General features: G+C 52.0%; 1 protein-coding gene across 3 annotated transcripts; it reads left to right on the top strand.

The window, feature by feature from the left end:
* The first annotated feature begins 1,735 nt into the window (after positions 1-1,735).
* On the top strand, positions 1,736-16,383 carry Spint1 (serine peptidase inhibitor, Kunitz type 1). 3 transcript variants are annotated; one of them, XR_008214985.1, is made up of 11 exons: positions 1,736-2,071; positions 2,229-2,765; positions 11,751-11,878; positions 12,184-12,322; positions 12,412-12,582; positions 12,717-12,743; positions 13,022-13,147; positions 13,264-13,314; positions 14,875-15,096; positions 15,219-15,266; positions 15,630-15,689. XR_008214985.1 is itself a non-coding variant. In XM_052723860.1 (11 exons), the coding sequence occupies exons 2-11, from the start codon at positions 2,315-2,317 to the stop codon at positions 15,836-15,838; spliced, it is 1,521 nt and encodes a 506-aa protein (XP_052579820.1). In that variant the 5' UTR covers positions 1,804-1,997; positions 2,229-2,314; the 3' UTR covers positions 15,839-16,383. The 3 variants fall into 3 exon arrangements, 2 of the variants coding, with proteins under 2 accessions (XP_052579820.1, XP_052579819.1); XM_052723860.1 differs by having other exon boundaries at positions 1,804-1,997; positions 14,875-15,045; positions 15,630-16,383; XM_052723859.1 differs by having other exon boundaries at positions 1,805-2,071; positions 14,875-15,045; positions 15,630-16,383.
* Positions 16,384-16,863: the final 480 nt, after the last annotated feature.

Raw genomic sequence — 16,863 nt, forward strand, 5'->3', positions numbered from 1 at the left:
CCGTGACAAAACCCTTCCTTCCCAGCAACTGCACAATCATGTTTCTTCCCCAGCATACCATTACGGGCATCACTATGCCAGGGGCTGTGGAACCCCAAACTATCCAGAGAGGGGTTGACATCCACTACTTCTGCTTCCAGTACCTGTAACATGAGCAGCTGGAAGATTTGCAACTGATAAAGGAAAAATGATTCTCGGCTCCACGATCGTCCATGTGAAACTACTTTGGGTGAGCAATGGGGGAAAGTTTTTCCACGGTGTGGGGGGTGGAGGGTTACACCAGCATGAAAAGGAGAATCTTGAGCCGGGCAATGGTGGTGCACGCCTTTAATCCCAGCACTTGGGAAGCAGAGGCAGGCAGATTTCTGGGTTTGAGGCCAGCCTGGTCTACATAGTGAGTTCCAGGGCAGTCAGGGCTACACAGAGAAGCCCTGTCTCAGAAAACAAAAGAACAACGAAGTGATTTGGTTCGGTTCTCAGCACCCATATGGAAGTTCACAACTGTCTTTTTACTCCAGTCCCAGGTGGATCCAATATCCTCTTCTGGTCTCAACAGGCACCAGGCACACACCTGGTACACACACATACAGGCGCTCATACACATGTTTTTTGTGGGTATGTGTGTGTCAGTGTGAGTAAATACCACAAGTGCACAGGTGCTTGAGGAACCCAGAAGAGGGCTTTAGACCCCCTGGAGCTGGAGTTGCAGGGCCTGGGGAATTGAACTCCAGTCCTCTGCAAGAGTAGCAAGTGCTCTCAATTGCTGAGCTACCTCTCTGGCCCTCCTTTTTTTTTTTTCTTTCTTTTCTTTCTTTCTTTTTTTTTTTTTTTTTTTGTGGGGCGGAGGGGGGAGGAGTATAAACAGGACAAATCCTGCTAGGTGCAGTGGTTCCTCTTTGTAATCCCAACACTAGGAAGTGAGGCAGAAGAACGTGACTTCAAGGCCGAAACCAGGGATGCATATCAAGACCCTGCCTCAGGAATATATTAATTTGAAAGGAAAGAAGACTAATGAATTCTGCAATGTAGAGAATGGCCTGAGTGTTTTTCACTTATGACATCAAGGTGTGAGAGGCATTAACTCAGCCCTTCAGTGAGCTGGAGCCTCCACGTGTCCAAGCAGGGAATTTATGGGGAAGAGAGTGGTCAAGTACTCATTGGGGGTTCCCTGAGATTCAGGAAAGGGGGCCACTTACCAATAAAAGGTGAAGAGTTCAAAAGGAAATGTTAACACAAAACGAGGGAGAGGCCCAAACAAAAGGGAATGAATTCCTGTGGGTGAACAGGGAAGCCAGGAATCACCTGTCGGTCAACTAGACAGAAAGGAGGACTGTCCAGAGCTGCACCATAGCAGCACGCGGCTCTGAGGCTGGTTTTCACAAACGCAGCCTACCCAGCTTCAGGGTTCTCTTCCTAGTGGGAAACTGGAAATGATGTCCTGAGGGCAGGCCACAGGCAGAGAAATCGTTTGCATAAGTTTTCCCCAACATTTCTCCTCCAACCCCTTCCCAAACGCCTCCAGCCATGGGCAGGGAATGCGAGCTCTAACCGGAAAGAAAGGCCGGAGGCAGCCACACCCTCGCCACCTTGCAGTGGCGTCCCGGCCCAGTTTGGGCTTTTGGGATGATGCTCTTCTGATGCTCTGGGACCCTACGGGCGGCTGGACTTCGTGGAGCCAGTGTAGAGCCGCCTCCAGGGCATGCGCGCCTCACCCACGCCACCGGGCGTCCGGACACCAAGGGCGCTGCGGTTGGGTCTGGGGTGGTGGAGCCGCCGGGCGGGTCCAGCCGGAAGTTCTGCTGGGCAGGGCGGGAGGGGGTGCAACCGGCGTGGGCGGGGCCGGCGGCGCAAGGGGTTAATGTCCGTCCCGCCCCGGCCGCTCTGACTCAGTTTCACCAGAAACTAGAGGGGGAGGAGGCTGCAGATCTTCCTCGCACCCTGAGTGGGGCGGAAGCCGGGCGGGATCTTCGGCAGCCCCACCCCATTCACCTGCGCAGGTAGCCCGGGCGGACAGTAGGCGGAGGCCCAGCGGGCCCGGAGCATGTTTGGTGGCCGTCCGTTCCGTGTCCGGGTACGCGAGCTCCGGAGCACTGCTCTGCCGGACGTCGGCGGTCCGGTCCTCGGAGTGTGCGTGGGCCGATCGGCCAGCGTGCGCCCCCTCGCTCCCAGGGCTCCGCGCCCCTACCCGAGCTGATCAGGTGTGTCTCCTCTGTCTCCTCCCCTCTCAGGTCACAAGCACCCTCGGAACCCGGAGGTCCGCACTGTGAAGGTGACCCCCGCCCTGGGGAGGAGGGCGACGGCCCCTGGGAGCACGATGGCGGGCCGCCGCATCTCTACGGTCTCTACGGTCGGCGTGTGGCTCCTTTGCGCGCTTGGTCTCCAGGGCACTGAGACCGCGCTGCCGTCCGCACCCCCAGAGCTCCCCGGGGGAGCCGCCTGCTTGACCCGCTTTACCAGCGGGGTGCCGGCTTTCGTGCTGGACACCGAAGCTTCGGTCAGCAACGGGGCCACCTTCCTGGGCTCCCCGACGGTGCGCCGCAGCTGGGACTGCGTGCGTGCCTGCTGCACCACCCAGAACTGCAATCTGGCGCTGGTGGAGCTGCAGCCAGACGGCGGCGAGGACGCCATCTCTGCCTGCTTCCTCATGAACTGCCTGTACGAGCAGAACTTCGTGTGCAAGTTCGCTCCGAAAGACGGCTTCATCAACTATCTTACCCAGGAACTGTACCACTCCTACCGCGAGCTGCGGACCCGAGGCTTTGGAGGTGAGGAAGGTTGCCGGCCTGAAGGGATGGATGGGCAGGTTATGGAGTCTTGGCTAAGAGAGCAACAAAAGGAGATGAAAGAGGAGAGTCCTTCATCAACTGCCTTTGAAGTAGGCAGTATTTAGTAAACAAAGGGGAGGGGTGAGTGGAGAGGGGCCGCATCTCAGGGCCCAGGTTCTGGCTCCTGAACTCAGGATGTTCAGAGTTGATTATAGATGGGCTGAAGGCCTGGCCTGGGCTGTACCAACGGGAGAAATGAGGTGACTCTCTAGGGTTCCCTACCTCTGTCCATGATAGGCTGAGTCAGGGAATGTTGATGAGGCCCAGTGACTAGAAAGGCACCCTGGGCAAGCATTGCCCTAAGCACTTTGAGGCCTCGATAAAAGAGCCTGCCCATGGTCTCCTCCAGTGGCTGGATAAGGGATGAGCTGGCGTCCGCCCTGGGAATAGATTGGCCTTTTGCAGGTGGACCAGTGACACAGCCAGGCCCCAGACAGTACAGAACAAACTCAGGCAAGGTTGTCCCGAGGGAGAGGAACAGTGTTGTGGGTACAGTCTCCTAGAGGCTGTCCATGAGGGGTGAGAAGGGTTGCTGGGTGAGTCAACCTGCTGGTATGTGTATCTGGTCGGTGAGGGATGTCAGCTGCCGCAGCAGGTGTGTGTGTGCCTGTCCACGTGAGCCAAGCAGGGCTGTCCTCGCTTAGGATGTGGTAGCCTAGCTGTCTGCTCACGATGTTTACTTGTAAGGATGAAGGCCAAGTGGGGAACAAGAATCCTCTTCTTCTGTCTCAGGACTGGGCAGTCAGCTGTGAGCAGGGGCTGCAGCAGCCTGCTTGTCATTGTCTCTGCCTGTTCTTTCTGCCAAGTGGGTCACAAGTTAGAACTTCTGCTACCTCTTCACAGTTCACTCTTGTGCAAGTCCCATCTGTGTCTCCAGTCTCTGGAAGAAGTGCTGCTAGCATCCGCTTTTCAGAGTAGGAAACTAAGCCTCCTGTGGTACATTGTTTGCCCATAGCTGGCAAAAATGGTGCACACCTTTAATCCCAGCACTCCAGAGACAGAGGCAGGTGGATCCCTGACTCTGCGGCCAACCTGGTCTATAGAGTGAGTTCCAGGACATCCAGAGCTACACAGATATATATTTTCCCTGTCTCAAAAAGCAAACAAACAAACAAAAAAACCAAACATTTGCTCAAGATAACATCCCTAAATGGTAGCCTAGACCTCACCTCTGGAGTCTACTCCAAAAGTCCTGCTGGGCTTCGAATGGGACCACCTTTGTAGTAGAATCCTAGCACTTACCACCCAGCAACTAAGAACTCATGAGGAGTGGGGGGTGGGGGTGGGGCACAGGGCCGGACAGGGCCAGTGCGGCAGGACCTTCCTCTCCAGGGGGCCTTTCTTCTGAGCTGGTACCTATTGCCGACCAAGGGTCTGCTCTTCTCTCTCACCGTTCAACGGCTCTCCTTGGTCTCTGGGGAGAGCTGAGATGGGGATTCTGGAAAGAAGGGGATGCTACCTGTGGGCTAGGCTGGTCCATGGAGTCTCAGTTGTTCAGGGCTGGAGCCTGTTCCACAAGGAAGCGCATTAGTGTAGGTGGTGATGACTCCTATTGGTTGTCGTGCCTTTTCTACTACAGGCTGACGGGAGTCCTGCTCCTGGACCAGAAGCTAAGTCTCTGGATCTGGGCCACTTAGTCTCAGGGCCAGCCTTCCTCTTTCGGAAACCCCCACCCCACCCCACCCGAAATAGGATAGGATAGGATGGGGATTTCCTGGGACATTGAAGGAGCTGGGCAGGGCTCAGGTTGTGTGTACTTCAGGCCATTCCGGGCCATCTGGGTGCCTCAGTACTTTGGAAAGTAGAGGAATCTGAGTGTGTCAGCTCTCAGCCAAGTCTGGCTGTAGACTAAAGAGGATGTGTCAGGACACCCGAACCCTTGATTCCTGTGTTGGTTGAAGGAATCCTTCCCAGGATGGGTGGCTTTGATCCTTTTCCCCAGGCTGTGGCCATGCCAGGCCAGATTCCAGTCCAGTAACTTGTCTTGTCCCTTGCACCTTGTACCTGCCTCCACCCCCTCCTCCCCACCCCCAGTGGCTCAGGAGGTGGAGTCTGCATTTCCTGAATGCGTCCTGAGGCCTGGTTTTATTGCCCTTCCAGCCCTTTGCTCTCTTAAGGGTAGGGAGAAGGGAGTGGTAGATAGGGTAGGGCATTTGCCCCTTGGTCTTGGGGCTTAGTGAGAGCAGATATGCAGGGGTGACGGGGGTGGGGGGGTGCGGGGGGGGGGGGGTGTGGTGGCGGGGAGCTCCTCATTCAGCCCAGAGTCTGATGCATCATTCTGCCTGCCATTTCCACTTAGTGGGGCTGGGGTGGTGGTGGATAGCTTGTCCGTCTGGTGAGGGGTGGATAGGTGTTGCTTGTCCATCTGCAGGGGGCGGTGGATAGGTGGGGTGGATAGGTGTAGCTTGTCCGTCTGGGTGGGGGTGTGAATGGGTGTAGCTTATCTGTCTACTCCTCGCTTTCCTACAGTTGGTAGTTCTGCACAGTGGGAAAGGGTTCCTCCTGGCCTGGGCTTATCACTCAGGGTCTGGTAACAACAGCCAAGCCCCTGGCTAGGGTTGTTTCCAGGGAACCATTTTCGGTTCCTCTTTTGCCTTCTTGTTCCCCGACCTTTTTGTGTCCCTCATGTCCCCGCTTTCCAATTGCCTTTTTTTTTTCTTTTACCCTAAGTCTAACCTCGAGCTTCATGCGTGTTAAGCAAGGCTCCCACCACCAGGCTACGTCCCTGGCCCTTTTGGTAAAACCTTGCGATTGCTCTCAGCAGGGCAGCACTGAACTAGCTCTGTAGCCCAGGCAGTTCTTGAACTTACATCCTCCTGCCTCTGTCTTTCCAGTGGTTGCACTCACAGACCTATGACATTAGGCCCAGCCGACCCTGCCTTCTTTTCCCTAAGTCCCTGGAACCCAGTTCCCGTTCTCTCAGATTGTGGGTCTCAGTACGGTCTATCATGTGTCTCTGTAAAGCCTTGTCCCTCCCATTCATTACCCTGTCCTCAAGTCCTCTCATCCCTGTGACTCAGCCCTACAGCTGTCTTACTGCTTTGCTCTTTGAGCACTCTTGTACTCTACACAACCCTCTGGAGTACCACCCTTGACACAGTTCTACTTGTACCTGTGTGCAAAAGCTTACCAGCTAACATTTTTTAGAACAATAAAAAATTGGAAACAACTTTGGTGTACATCAGCACATCTTTTCATTGAATACTGTGATGCTGTTTTAACAATAATAAAACCGCCGGGCGGTGGTGGCGGCGCACGCCTTTAATCCCAGCACTCGGGAGGCAGAGCCAGGCGGATCTCTGTGAGTTCGAGGCCAGCCTGGACTACCAAGTGAGTTCCAGGAAAGGCACAAAGCTACACAGAGAAACCCTGTCTCGAAAAACCAAAAAAAAAAAAAAAAAAAAATAATAATAATAATAAAACCAGGCCAGCCTCAGACTCACAGAGATCCACCTGCCTCTGCCTCCCAAGTACTGGAATTAAAGGCGGGCGCCACCACCGCTCGGCTGTAATAATAAAACCAGGCTGGCAAGATGGCCCAGTGAGTGAAGGTGCTTGCCCCAAGCCTGGCAACTTGAGTTTGATTGCCAGGGCCCACTCAGTAGAGGGAGGGAATTGGCCCCCATAGGCTGTCCTCTGACCCTCATACACGTGCCTTGGCATGCCCGTGCCCACACATACACATTCTAAACAAACAAATAAATGTAAGATAATAATAATAAATCCTAAGGCAGTATGGTTTAGGAGGAAGGAAATAAATTTAAATACTTTCTCTCAGCCTGACATGATACCTCGGACCTGTAATCTCTGCAGTGGGGAGGCTGTGGCTGGGCTATACGTAAGTTTCAGGCCAGCCAGGTGACCCTGTCTAAATCAAAGAGAGAGAAAAGTACTAACTTTTGCTAGGTTCTCTCCCTCACTCTAATGAAAACATATGCCTTTACTGTAAGGAGCCCTGGGTTTTGTTTTGGGGTTTTTTGTTTGTTTGTTTGATATTTATTTCTGTTTATTAGTCAGGGGGTGTTTTCTACTCTCGGGGAGGGGGCAGGTTGTCAGAGGGTATGCACAGGAATCTGTTCTCTCTTTCCACTGTGTGGGTCCTGGGGATCAAACTCAGGTCAGGCTTGGTGGCAGATACCTTCCCCTGCTTGAGCTGTCTTGATGACTCAAAAGTGGCATTTTAGATAGAGCAATGGAGGCATGCAGAGCTGGGTTCAGATCCCACTTCTAACGTTTAGAACTGAGTCACGGGGCTAGAGTTCACCTCCCAACAGCTATGCTGGATAAAAAGTGAGCCATGTCCCTCAGGTGACAATTTCCTCATCAATAAGAGTGAAAATGCAGGCATGGCAGGGTGGTTATGAAGGTAGGTGGCCTAAGTGTTCAGTACTTTAGGTTTCTCTGCCATACGCCACATAGTAGGTGTGGTGACCACTAATAGGGCCGTGGAAAGCAGCCATAGGCAATATATAAGCATGGGGGCAAAGATTTGTCCCAACTTACAGAACATATCCCACCCCCACTCTGCTGGGGAGCAAGCCCGGGGCCTTGTGCATGCTAGATGAGCGCTCTACCGCTGAACTAGACCTCCTGCCCCCCACACAGATTTTATTCTATATAATTTCCACGTCTCACAAAGATGATTCCCCACTCCCTTTATTCATTTAAAAACAGGGCAAACGGGCTGGGTGGTAGTAGAGCACGCCTTTAATCCCAGCACTTGGCAGGCAGAGGCAGGCGGATCTCTGTGAGTTCGAGGCCTGCCTGGTCTACAGAGTGAGATCCAGGACAGGCCCCAAAAACTACACAGAGAAACCCTCTCTCAGGAAAAAAAAGGACAAATGGTTAGCCTGAATCTGCCCCCCATATAGCCTACTGTGGTGTCCAGCACACACTCACTGCATCTCCAAATTAGCAGCTTTATTAGGTCCTATATCTCCAAGTCTGTCTCTAGCCCTGGCCTCTGGAACATCCAGTCATCTCCCACTGCCTGTTCATTCTGGGCGCACGCTTGTGCGTGTGTGCGTGCGTGCGTGCGTGCGTGCGTGCGTGCGTGTGTGCGCGCACGCGTGAGTGTGTGTGTGTGTGTGTGTGCGCGCACATGCATGTATAACTTACCTCAAATTCAAGGTTTCTGTAAATGAACCACAAGTTCTTTCTTAATCTGGTTTCTCTTCTGCTTAGACCTGGGTCTTCCTTCCCCATCTCCAGAGCCTTTCATGAGAAGGCGGAAGTATCTGCCCACAGGTTTAGAAACTCTTCTTTACTTTCTTTGGCTGTCCTGTGACTCAGACCCCTCCTGTTACATCTTTCCTGAACCTCTTGCCATTGTCCACCTCCAGCCTTTTTGCTTCATAGAGACTCTTCCAAATGGATAAAAGCTGATGCCCAGAGCAAGAGTACCCTAGGCCCCTTCCACAGGACTCCTGGACCTCACTGTGCGTTACAGAGGTCAGGGTTAGGGTAGCCAGGCTTCCTTAGCTCCGCTCCACTGCTCACAACCACTGTCTGCTTTCTTCTGTATCACTATTTGATGTTTGAATCTCTCTCCTGGTGTAGCCAAGCACCTGACCTAGCATCCAGGAAACTGAGGTTTGTCTCAGGCTGGCTATCTCCTTACTGTCCACAGAAGTAGCCTTGTAATTTCCTAATTTCTTTTCAGTTTATTCCTTGTTTCTTCACTGTGTGTGTGTGTGTGTGTGTGTGTGTGTGTGTGTGTGCGCGCGCGTGTTTAGGTGCACATGCGTTCATGCATGTGGAGGTAGAGGTGCATATCAAGTCCCTTCCTCAATGATTCTCTGCTTTCTTGTGTTGTTAGCTTTGCTTTATTGAGACAGGGTCTCACTATGTAGCCCAGACTGGCCTCAAACTCACTGAGATCCACCTGCCTCTGTCTCTGGAGTGCTGGGATTAAGAACAATCCCGACGCCCAGCTCCACCTCATCTTTTGGGACAGGGTCTGCAGCTCAGATTCTGCTGTGGCCATCGACTCCAGTGATCCTGTTGTCTCTGCCTCTGGGGCTGGGATTGCACACGTGGAAAGAAGCCACTGTGCCTCACTTTTCACATGGACACCAAGGATTTGAACTCAGAACCTCCTGCTTACATGGCAAACACTTTACTAACTGAGCAAGTCACAAGTTCAGCACAGGTTCTTGTGTTTTCTACCATAACTCCAAACACCCCAGGTAAAGGACTCACTGTGCTCTGAACCGATTTAATAAGTTTGGTGATTTGTAACTTTCTCATGTGTATTATTTCACAAACATCCCCTGTCCTTCCCCATACTTGAGTAAAAACCAAAACAAAGCCGGGCGGTGGTGGCGCACGCCTTTAATCCCAGCACTTGGGAGGCAGAGCCAGGCGGATCTCTGTGAGTTCGAGGCCAGCCTGGGCTACCAAGTGAGTTCCAGGAAAGGCGCAAAGCTACACAGAGAAACCCTGTCTCGAAAAACCAAAAAAAAAAAAAAAAAAAAAAAACCAAAACAATTAAAAAACCTGTCTTCCCTTCAGTTGAAAGTTTCCCCTCCCCCAATAGCCCACTCTCTGCTACCTTCTCCTACTTCACATTACTTCCGGACTGCTTATTTATATGACATGTTATTGGGTCTTTTTTTTTTTTTTCCAGTTATGATGGCACACACCCTTAATCCCAGCACACAGGAAGTAGAGGCAGTCTATTTCTGTGAATTCGGGGCCAGTCTCCATAGTGGGTTCCAGGCTATCCAGGGAGACATGAAGAGACCCTGTGTGAATGTGGGCTTGTGTACATGGACAGGGCATATTTTTCCTTTTTGGTGTTTTTTGTGTTTTGGTTCTAGTTTTGAGATGAGATCTTACTATGTAATATAAACATGGAGCTCCTTGTAGCAGAACTGGTCTTAAATTCATGATCCCTTGTTTCAGGCTCCCAAGTTTAGGGACCGCAAATGTGTGTCACCAAGGCCAGCTTTTCTGTTTCTTGGTTTTTGGTGTGTGTGAGTACACGTACTTGTGTATGAAATGTGTGTGTGCGTGGAGGCCGGAGGACAGTCTCCTGTGTCACTCCTCAGGTGCCGTCCATCTTTATTCTTTGTTTTCAGTCCTGGTCTGGGACTCACCAAGTAGGCTGGGCTGGCCGGACAGTGAGCCCAGAGCCCCCGTCTCTGCCTCCGCAGCACTGGGGTTGTAAGTGCGTGCCATTTCATCGGCTCTCTGGGACTTGAACTCAAGTCTTTGTGCTTGCAAGGCAACATTTTGGTGACAGAGTCTGCTCCCAGTTCTGGTTGTCATTTGCTGTTTGCGGTGCCCTAACTCTAACCTTGGCGGGTGAAATCCAGGGCCTTTCTCCTGCTAGTCCAGAGCTCTTTCCCTCTTCTGTTTCTTACAATGACAGTAAGAAGTTTCTTACAATATCCAGGATCTCTCCCAGAAACCCTTTAACATCATTACCTATGCAAAGACCCTTTCCAAAAAGGCCATATTCATGGGTTCTAGAGGTTTCTTTCTGTGGGTACAAGGATGGGGGCAGTCATTCAACGTAAGCACTGTGCTTATCTCTCTGATACGACCCCTAACACTCAGATGAAGGAAGCCTCAAGCTCAAGCCATCGGGTCCAGGAAGGGTGTGGCTCCTGGAAACCCCTTATATATAGCTGATGGCACCCTATCCCATGGTCCCTCACCCTGGAGCACCAAGGCCATCTGTTTCCCTCTATTTTCACTCTGCTGAAGGTCTCTGTCCAGATTGGCTTCTCAGCATGGTCTAGTGAGGGGTTAGCTTTTTTTTTTTTTTTCTTGTTTGCTTGTGTGAGGGTATTTATCACCAGTGTATGTCAGTGTACTACTTGAGTGTGTATGTTATGTTGGTGTACTACTTGAGTACACCCATGGAGGGCATCAGAAAACCTACAGTTATGGGTGGTCCTAGCCACCATGTTGGTTGAGAGCCAGTGCTTTTAACCACTGAGCGGTCTCCCCAGGACCAGCCCTGATTCCCAGGTACCCATTTGTTTTTGTTTTTCGTATGCATCCTAGGCTGGGTTCAGATTTGCTACGTATCCCAGGACAGCCTCCTAATCTTCCTGCCTCCACCTCCGGGTTTTAGTTAGCACTAGGGAATTTTTTTTAAAAGATTTATTATGTATACAGTATTCTGTCTGCATGCCAGAAGAGGGCATCAGATCCCATTATAGATGGTTGTGAGCCACCATGTGGGTGCTGGGAATTGAACTCAGGACCTCTGGAAGAACAGCTAGTGCTCTTAACCTCTGAGCCATCTCTCCAGCCCAGTGCTAGGGAATCTAATCCAGGTGTTTGTCACTGCTAGGCAAGCAGCCTCCCACGGAGTTACATCTGCAGCCCCAGAGGAAGGATGACGTTTTCATCCCACGTTCTCTTATTTGACTTTTAAAGAACTTGTTACTGGCTGGGTGGTGGTGGCACATGCCTTTAATCCCAGTGCTCGGGAGGAAGAGCCAGGTGGATCTCTGAGTTTGAGGCCAGCCTGATCTACAGAGTGAGATCCAGGACAGGCTCCAAAACTATACAGAGAAACCCTGTCTCAAAAAAACAAAAAAAACAAAAAAAAAAAAAAGAAAGAAAGAAAAGAATTTGTTACTTTAATTTTTTTAAGTAGTCAGCAGAAGTAATTGCTTACTGTAGAAACTAAGACCAGACTTACCACCTCCATGTACACATACACACACACACAGAGGGTTTTTTTTTCCTAAATGAGATCAGATAGTATATAGTATTCAGTTATTTGCTTCAGACAACATACTACTCATAATGTGACTATATAGAGAGCAAGGTACTGGCTTTATTGCAAGCCCCTCCCCTCCCCCGTGCCCTGTGCGGGCTACTGAGTCCTGGGTGGCCAATACCTCTCTTGTTTACCAAGAGAGTCTACCCACTGACAGTTGATTTTACTTCCTTTTCTCTCAGGGTCCCGGATCCCTCGAACCTGGGTGGGCATAGACTTGAAGGTACAGCTGCAGACACCCCTGGTACTGAGAGATGCAGACGACACAGCTTGGCACCTGCTGCAGGGTGACAATGATGTCAGAGTAGAGGTGAGACCCCGGGCTGAATCCCTGACCTTCCCCACAGCCTCCTGGGATGCCTTCCTGGGCTGTAGGCCAACCACTGGCTCGGTTGGTGTTGGCTAGAGGAAAGATCAGGATTCATTGGATACCAAGTCCCTGTGCTCTCCCGGTGTGTGTGTGTGTGTGTGTGTGTGTGTGTGTGTGTGTGTGTGTGTGTGTGTGTGTGTGTGTGTGTGTGTTTGGCTGGCTGGCTGGCTGGCTGGCTGGGAGGACCTGGGGTAGTCCAAGAACATCAGGAAGTCTCCAAGCTTGATGCCCAGTCTTGTGTGTAGAGAAACAGCCCGGATGAAGTGGAGCTGTGGGGACTTAAGGAAGGGACCTACCTGTTCCAACTGACCAGAACTGACTCCAACCAGCCAGAGGACACAGCTAATCTTACCATCACTGTGTTAACCGCCAAGCAGACAGAAGGTGACTGGGAATGGGCACGAGGTGCCTGGAGCGCCCCTCAGTCCACCAATGACCCTTTAGCCCTAATTCACAAGCTCTCCTCTATCTAGATTATTGCCTCGCATCCTACAAGGTGGGCCGCTGCCGGGGTTCCTTCCCACGCTGGTACTATGACCCCGCGCAACAGATCTGCAAGAGTTTCACGTACGGAGGTTGCCTGGGCAATAAGAACAATTACCTTCGGGAAGAAGAATGCATGCTAGCCTGCAAGGATGTGCAAGGTGGGTCTCTGAGAGGCAGCTTTGGGGCTCAGATGATGTTGCTTTACCGGTTGAGGAAGTGGGCTGGGGTGTCCCCATCATTGTTAGAGTCTGGCCATGCCTCCTATTATTCCTTTTGTTTTTTTTTTCCCCAGGAATCTCACCTAAAAGGCACCATCCAGGTGGGTTTTCCTTCCTCTCTTTCCCTATTTCCGTGTCTTGCCTTCAGCCCATATGATGACCATACCCTGACTAACCCGCCTTTGCTCAGCTCCCATCACCCCCATAGTATACAAAACACCTGCCCCTTCCAACACAGCAGCCCCCCTCAGGATCTGCCCAGTTTACATACAGGAGGAGCTGGGCTTGGTGAGGAACGGGCTCACGATAGAAGGGGCCAGGTAGATGAGAGCCCCTTGGCACCCACTCTGTGCCTGAACTTCACCTCACCCCCATCCAGTGTGCTCTGGCCGCTGCCACCCCAGCCAGTTCCGCTGCAGCAATGGCTGCTGTATCGATGGCTTCCTGGAATGTGATGACACCCCCGACTGCCCTGATGGCTCCGATGAGGCCACCTGTGAAAAATGTGAGCCAGGGACCAGGAGGAGCGGTGGGGAGCAGGAGGGGAGAGCCTAGCGGCGCTCCTTTATGCCTGTGGGATACCCGTGTTGGGCCCCAACCTCTGACCTCTCATCTCTGCAGACGCCAGTGGTTTTGATGAGCTTCAGAGTATCCACTTCCCCAGGGACAAAGGTGAGAGCCTCCCCGTCCTCTGTGTCCCAGGAGTTTGCTGTGTGTGTGTACAGGCCGCAGTCAGAGCCAGGGCCTCCCCGGCTCGCCTGTCAAGCTCTCTAGTGGCTCATTTCCCACACACCACTAGGCACTCCCTGTCTGATTATTTCCATTACTGTAGCCTCTCTGTGTTCAGGACATTTCACAATGCCGTCTGTCATACGTGGGAAGCCACCATGACTTGACAAGTTGAGAACAATATTCAAAATAAGGGCCCTGGGGACTGAGGTGGGGCTCAGTAGTAGAGCACCCACCTACCATTGCAAGGAACTGTGTGTCCCACCACTGCTGGGGGAGCGGTGTGGGGAGGAAACAAAAACGTCCCATTATGCAAATTAACATGTACTAGAAATATTAATGGTCTGGAAATGATGGCTTTTGCCAGGAGGATCAGAAGTTCAAGGTCAGCTTCTGCTAAATAGAGTGTTCGAAGCTATTTCATTGCTACTTCATAACTGTAATCTCGCTACTCGTTACATTGCTGAGTTGTAATGTGAATACCTGTGCTTTCTGACGCTCGTAGGCAACCCCTGCAAAAGGGTTGTTCAAACCACCCCCCAACAGGAGTCGGGATCCACAGCTTGAGAATCACGGTTAAAGCTGGATACTCACTCTTTCTTGCCTAAAGCCCACCCCTTTTGTTAAAAATTTTAATCATTCAGTGGTAGGAATCAGAGACCCTGACACAGAAAAGTTACACTGAAGAAGAAAACTCGGGCCGGAGAGATAGGGCAGTGATTAAGAGCACTTGTTCATGCAGAAGACCCAGGTTCAGTTCCCAGCACCCATATGGTGGCTCACAACCATCCCTAACTCCAGTTCCAGGGGAATCCAGCGTCTCCTGGCATCCAGGGCACTGCATGAATGTGGTGCACAGCCATACATGCACACAAAACACCCACACACAAAATAATAAAATGTAATTAAAAAAAAAACCAGCCGGGCGGTGGTGGCGCACGCCTTTAATCCCAGCACTCGGGAGGCAGAGCCAGGCGGATCTCTGTGAGTTCGAGGCCAGCCTGGGCTACCAAGTGAGACCCAGGAAAGGCGCAAAGCTACACAGAGAAACCCTGTCTCGAAAAAAACCAAAAAAAAAAAAAAAAAAAAACTATGGGGCCAGCAAGATGGTTCAGTGGGAATAAAGGCACTTGCTACTAAACTTGATTACCTGAGTTTGATCCATGAGACTCAACATGCTGGAAGGAGAAAACGAACTCCAGTAGTTGTCCTCTGATCTCCCTGGGTGTGCCATGGCATATGAACAAAAGTAAAGAAATAAATAACGTGATGGAGTATGCCTTTACAAATGTGAGTCTAACTAGTTCCCTTGGTGCCTGGGATTGCAGTCCAGAGTTGTCTTTCTTCCCTTTGATAGTACTACAGATGGGCCTTTGGTGAAGCCACACTGCCCTCAGCCTGGGGAGGGGGTGGTGAGTTAGCGTCACATAGGGCCCTGAAGGGTGGCGGCAGCATGGGTCGCTCCGTGGCCTCACTTGTCACTTTGCATGCCCCCTACTGCAGGGTACTGTGCAGAACTGCCGGACACTGGGCACTGCAAAGAAAACATCCCACGCTGGTATTACAACCCATTCAGTGAACACTGTGCCCGCTTCACCTATGGTGGTTGCTATGGCAACAAGAACAACTTCGAGGAGGAACAACAGTGTCTTGAGTCATGTCGTGGCATCTCCAGTGAGCAGAGTGGCAGCGGCAGGGTGAAGGGGAAGGTTTAGCTAGGCCTGGGTCAGTCACTTCTCTACTAAGTGACTTCGATGGCAGTGGGAGCGGGGGACAGAGGAGCTGTGGCACTCACACAGCTGAGTCTAAGGACTTAGTGCTGACCGGTTCTCCATGTCACTTTGCAGAGAAGGATGTGTTTGGTCTGCGGAGGGAAAGCTCCATTCCCAGTGGAGGTAAGCCCTGGTCTGTCTTGTCACCAGCGTGGGTACACCGGTGTCAGCTCAGGAACCAACAGCGTATGACTGCTTATGAATGCCTCAGTCATGTTGAGAAGGATCCTGAGGTTACCCCGTGCGCACCATTGAGTAGTGAGCTCTGACATAGGTAACGGAGGGCGGTACAGTGAATTGCCTGCCAGTTGTCTGCCATTAGAGCCCCTCTGGGCTTCTGGAAACAGCTGTTCTGGAGGTCTGCTTTGGGTGTCCATCTGCTTCTACACATGACATCCATGGTCTTTTTCTGTTCCCTAAAGAGGGTGGTGGGTGTCAGAACCAGACAGGCCTTGGGAGCACCTCATTCTGCCCGTTTTCTCCCAGGCTCTGTGGAGGTGGCCATTGCTGTACTCCTGGTCATCTGCATCATAGTGGTCATAGCCATCCTGGGCTATTTCTGCTTCAAGAGTAAGAGAAAGGGCTTCCGCAGTCACCACCGCCACCACCCACCTCCCACACCAGCCAGCTCCACTGTCTCCACCACGGAGGACACCGAGCACCTGGTCTATAACCACACAACCCGGCCCCTCTGAGCCTGGGACTCCTGCCCGACTCACCAGGTCCTGCTTGCCAAGACAGAGGCTAGAACCTGGGAAAACTTGGGGACCAGACACTTCCTGCCTGCTTCCTGGGCATACTTACTCTGTCTCAGAAGCCAGATCTCTGAGCCTCTTGGAGGAGTCTCAGCTGCACTCAGGCCAGTTCTGGAGAAGGCCCAAGAGTCTGGGAGGAGCAGAGCAGCCTTGAGCCAGGAGTACTGTACATAGAAGGACCTGCTTGCCCAGGAGCCGGAGGAAGTTGGTGTTTTGTGTCCTGTTCAAAGCTGCCCGTCCCCATCCGATGATGCTAGGACCCGGAGTGGCATCAGAAGCTAGAGGCTGCAACTCTGCCTTCCACAGCTGTCCTTCCACTCTCCACAGTCCAACACTGGAGGATGTCGCTTTGTAGTTTGTGCTGTAAATAATTGCTTTGTGGGGACCAGGGTCATAGCTCAGTGGTAGAGCGCGCGAACCCTGAGTTCTCTCCACAGCACCACAAAATGACATTAAATTAAAAAATAAAGTGTGTTTTTTGTTGAGTGTGGGAGCCCATTTTCAGGTTCCTACTGGCTTTACCCAGCAGGTCCGCATAGAGAGGATGATTGGACCACAGGCCTGAGTGCAGGTGTCTGAGATGGTCTGCACTTGGCTGTGCTGGGGGAGGAGGTCTTTTGCTCCGCCCCTTGGCGTCTCTATAAATACCCTGGGGCAGAGACAGCCGGGGTCCTTGGAATAGGTTCCAGGCCCTCTTGAGGCTATCCTGTATTTTCTGTTTATCTCCACACTCTGAATCCTTCTAATATTTCCTGCTGCTCTCACTCAAGAAAACTCGGGAACTGTGGGGTTGGTGGGTAACTGCCCCGCAGTTGGGTTCCTCCCTCCCGTTGCCCCCCTCCCCACCCCTTAGTATTTTCCATGGCCGAGACATAAAACCCATGTGTGCTAGGCAGGTTCTGTACCACTGAGCTCTCTCTTTAGCTCTGTTTTGTGGAGTTGCTGGGGGGGGGGGGGGGTTAAAC

This window comes from Peromyscus californicus, unplaced genomic scaffold (genome assembly GCF_007827085.1).
Source record: "Peromyscus californicus insignis strain IS unplaced genomic scaffold, ASM782708v3 Scaffold_7__1_contigs__length_154581171, whole genome shotgun sequence".
NCBI classification, from domain to species: Eukaryota; Metazoa; Chordata; class Mammalia; order Rodentia; family Cricetidae; genus Peromyscus; species Peromyscus californicus.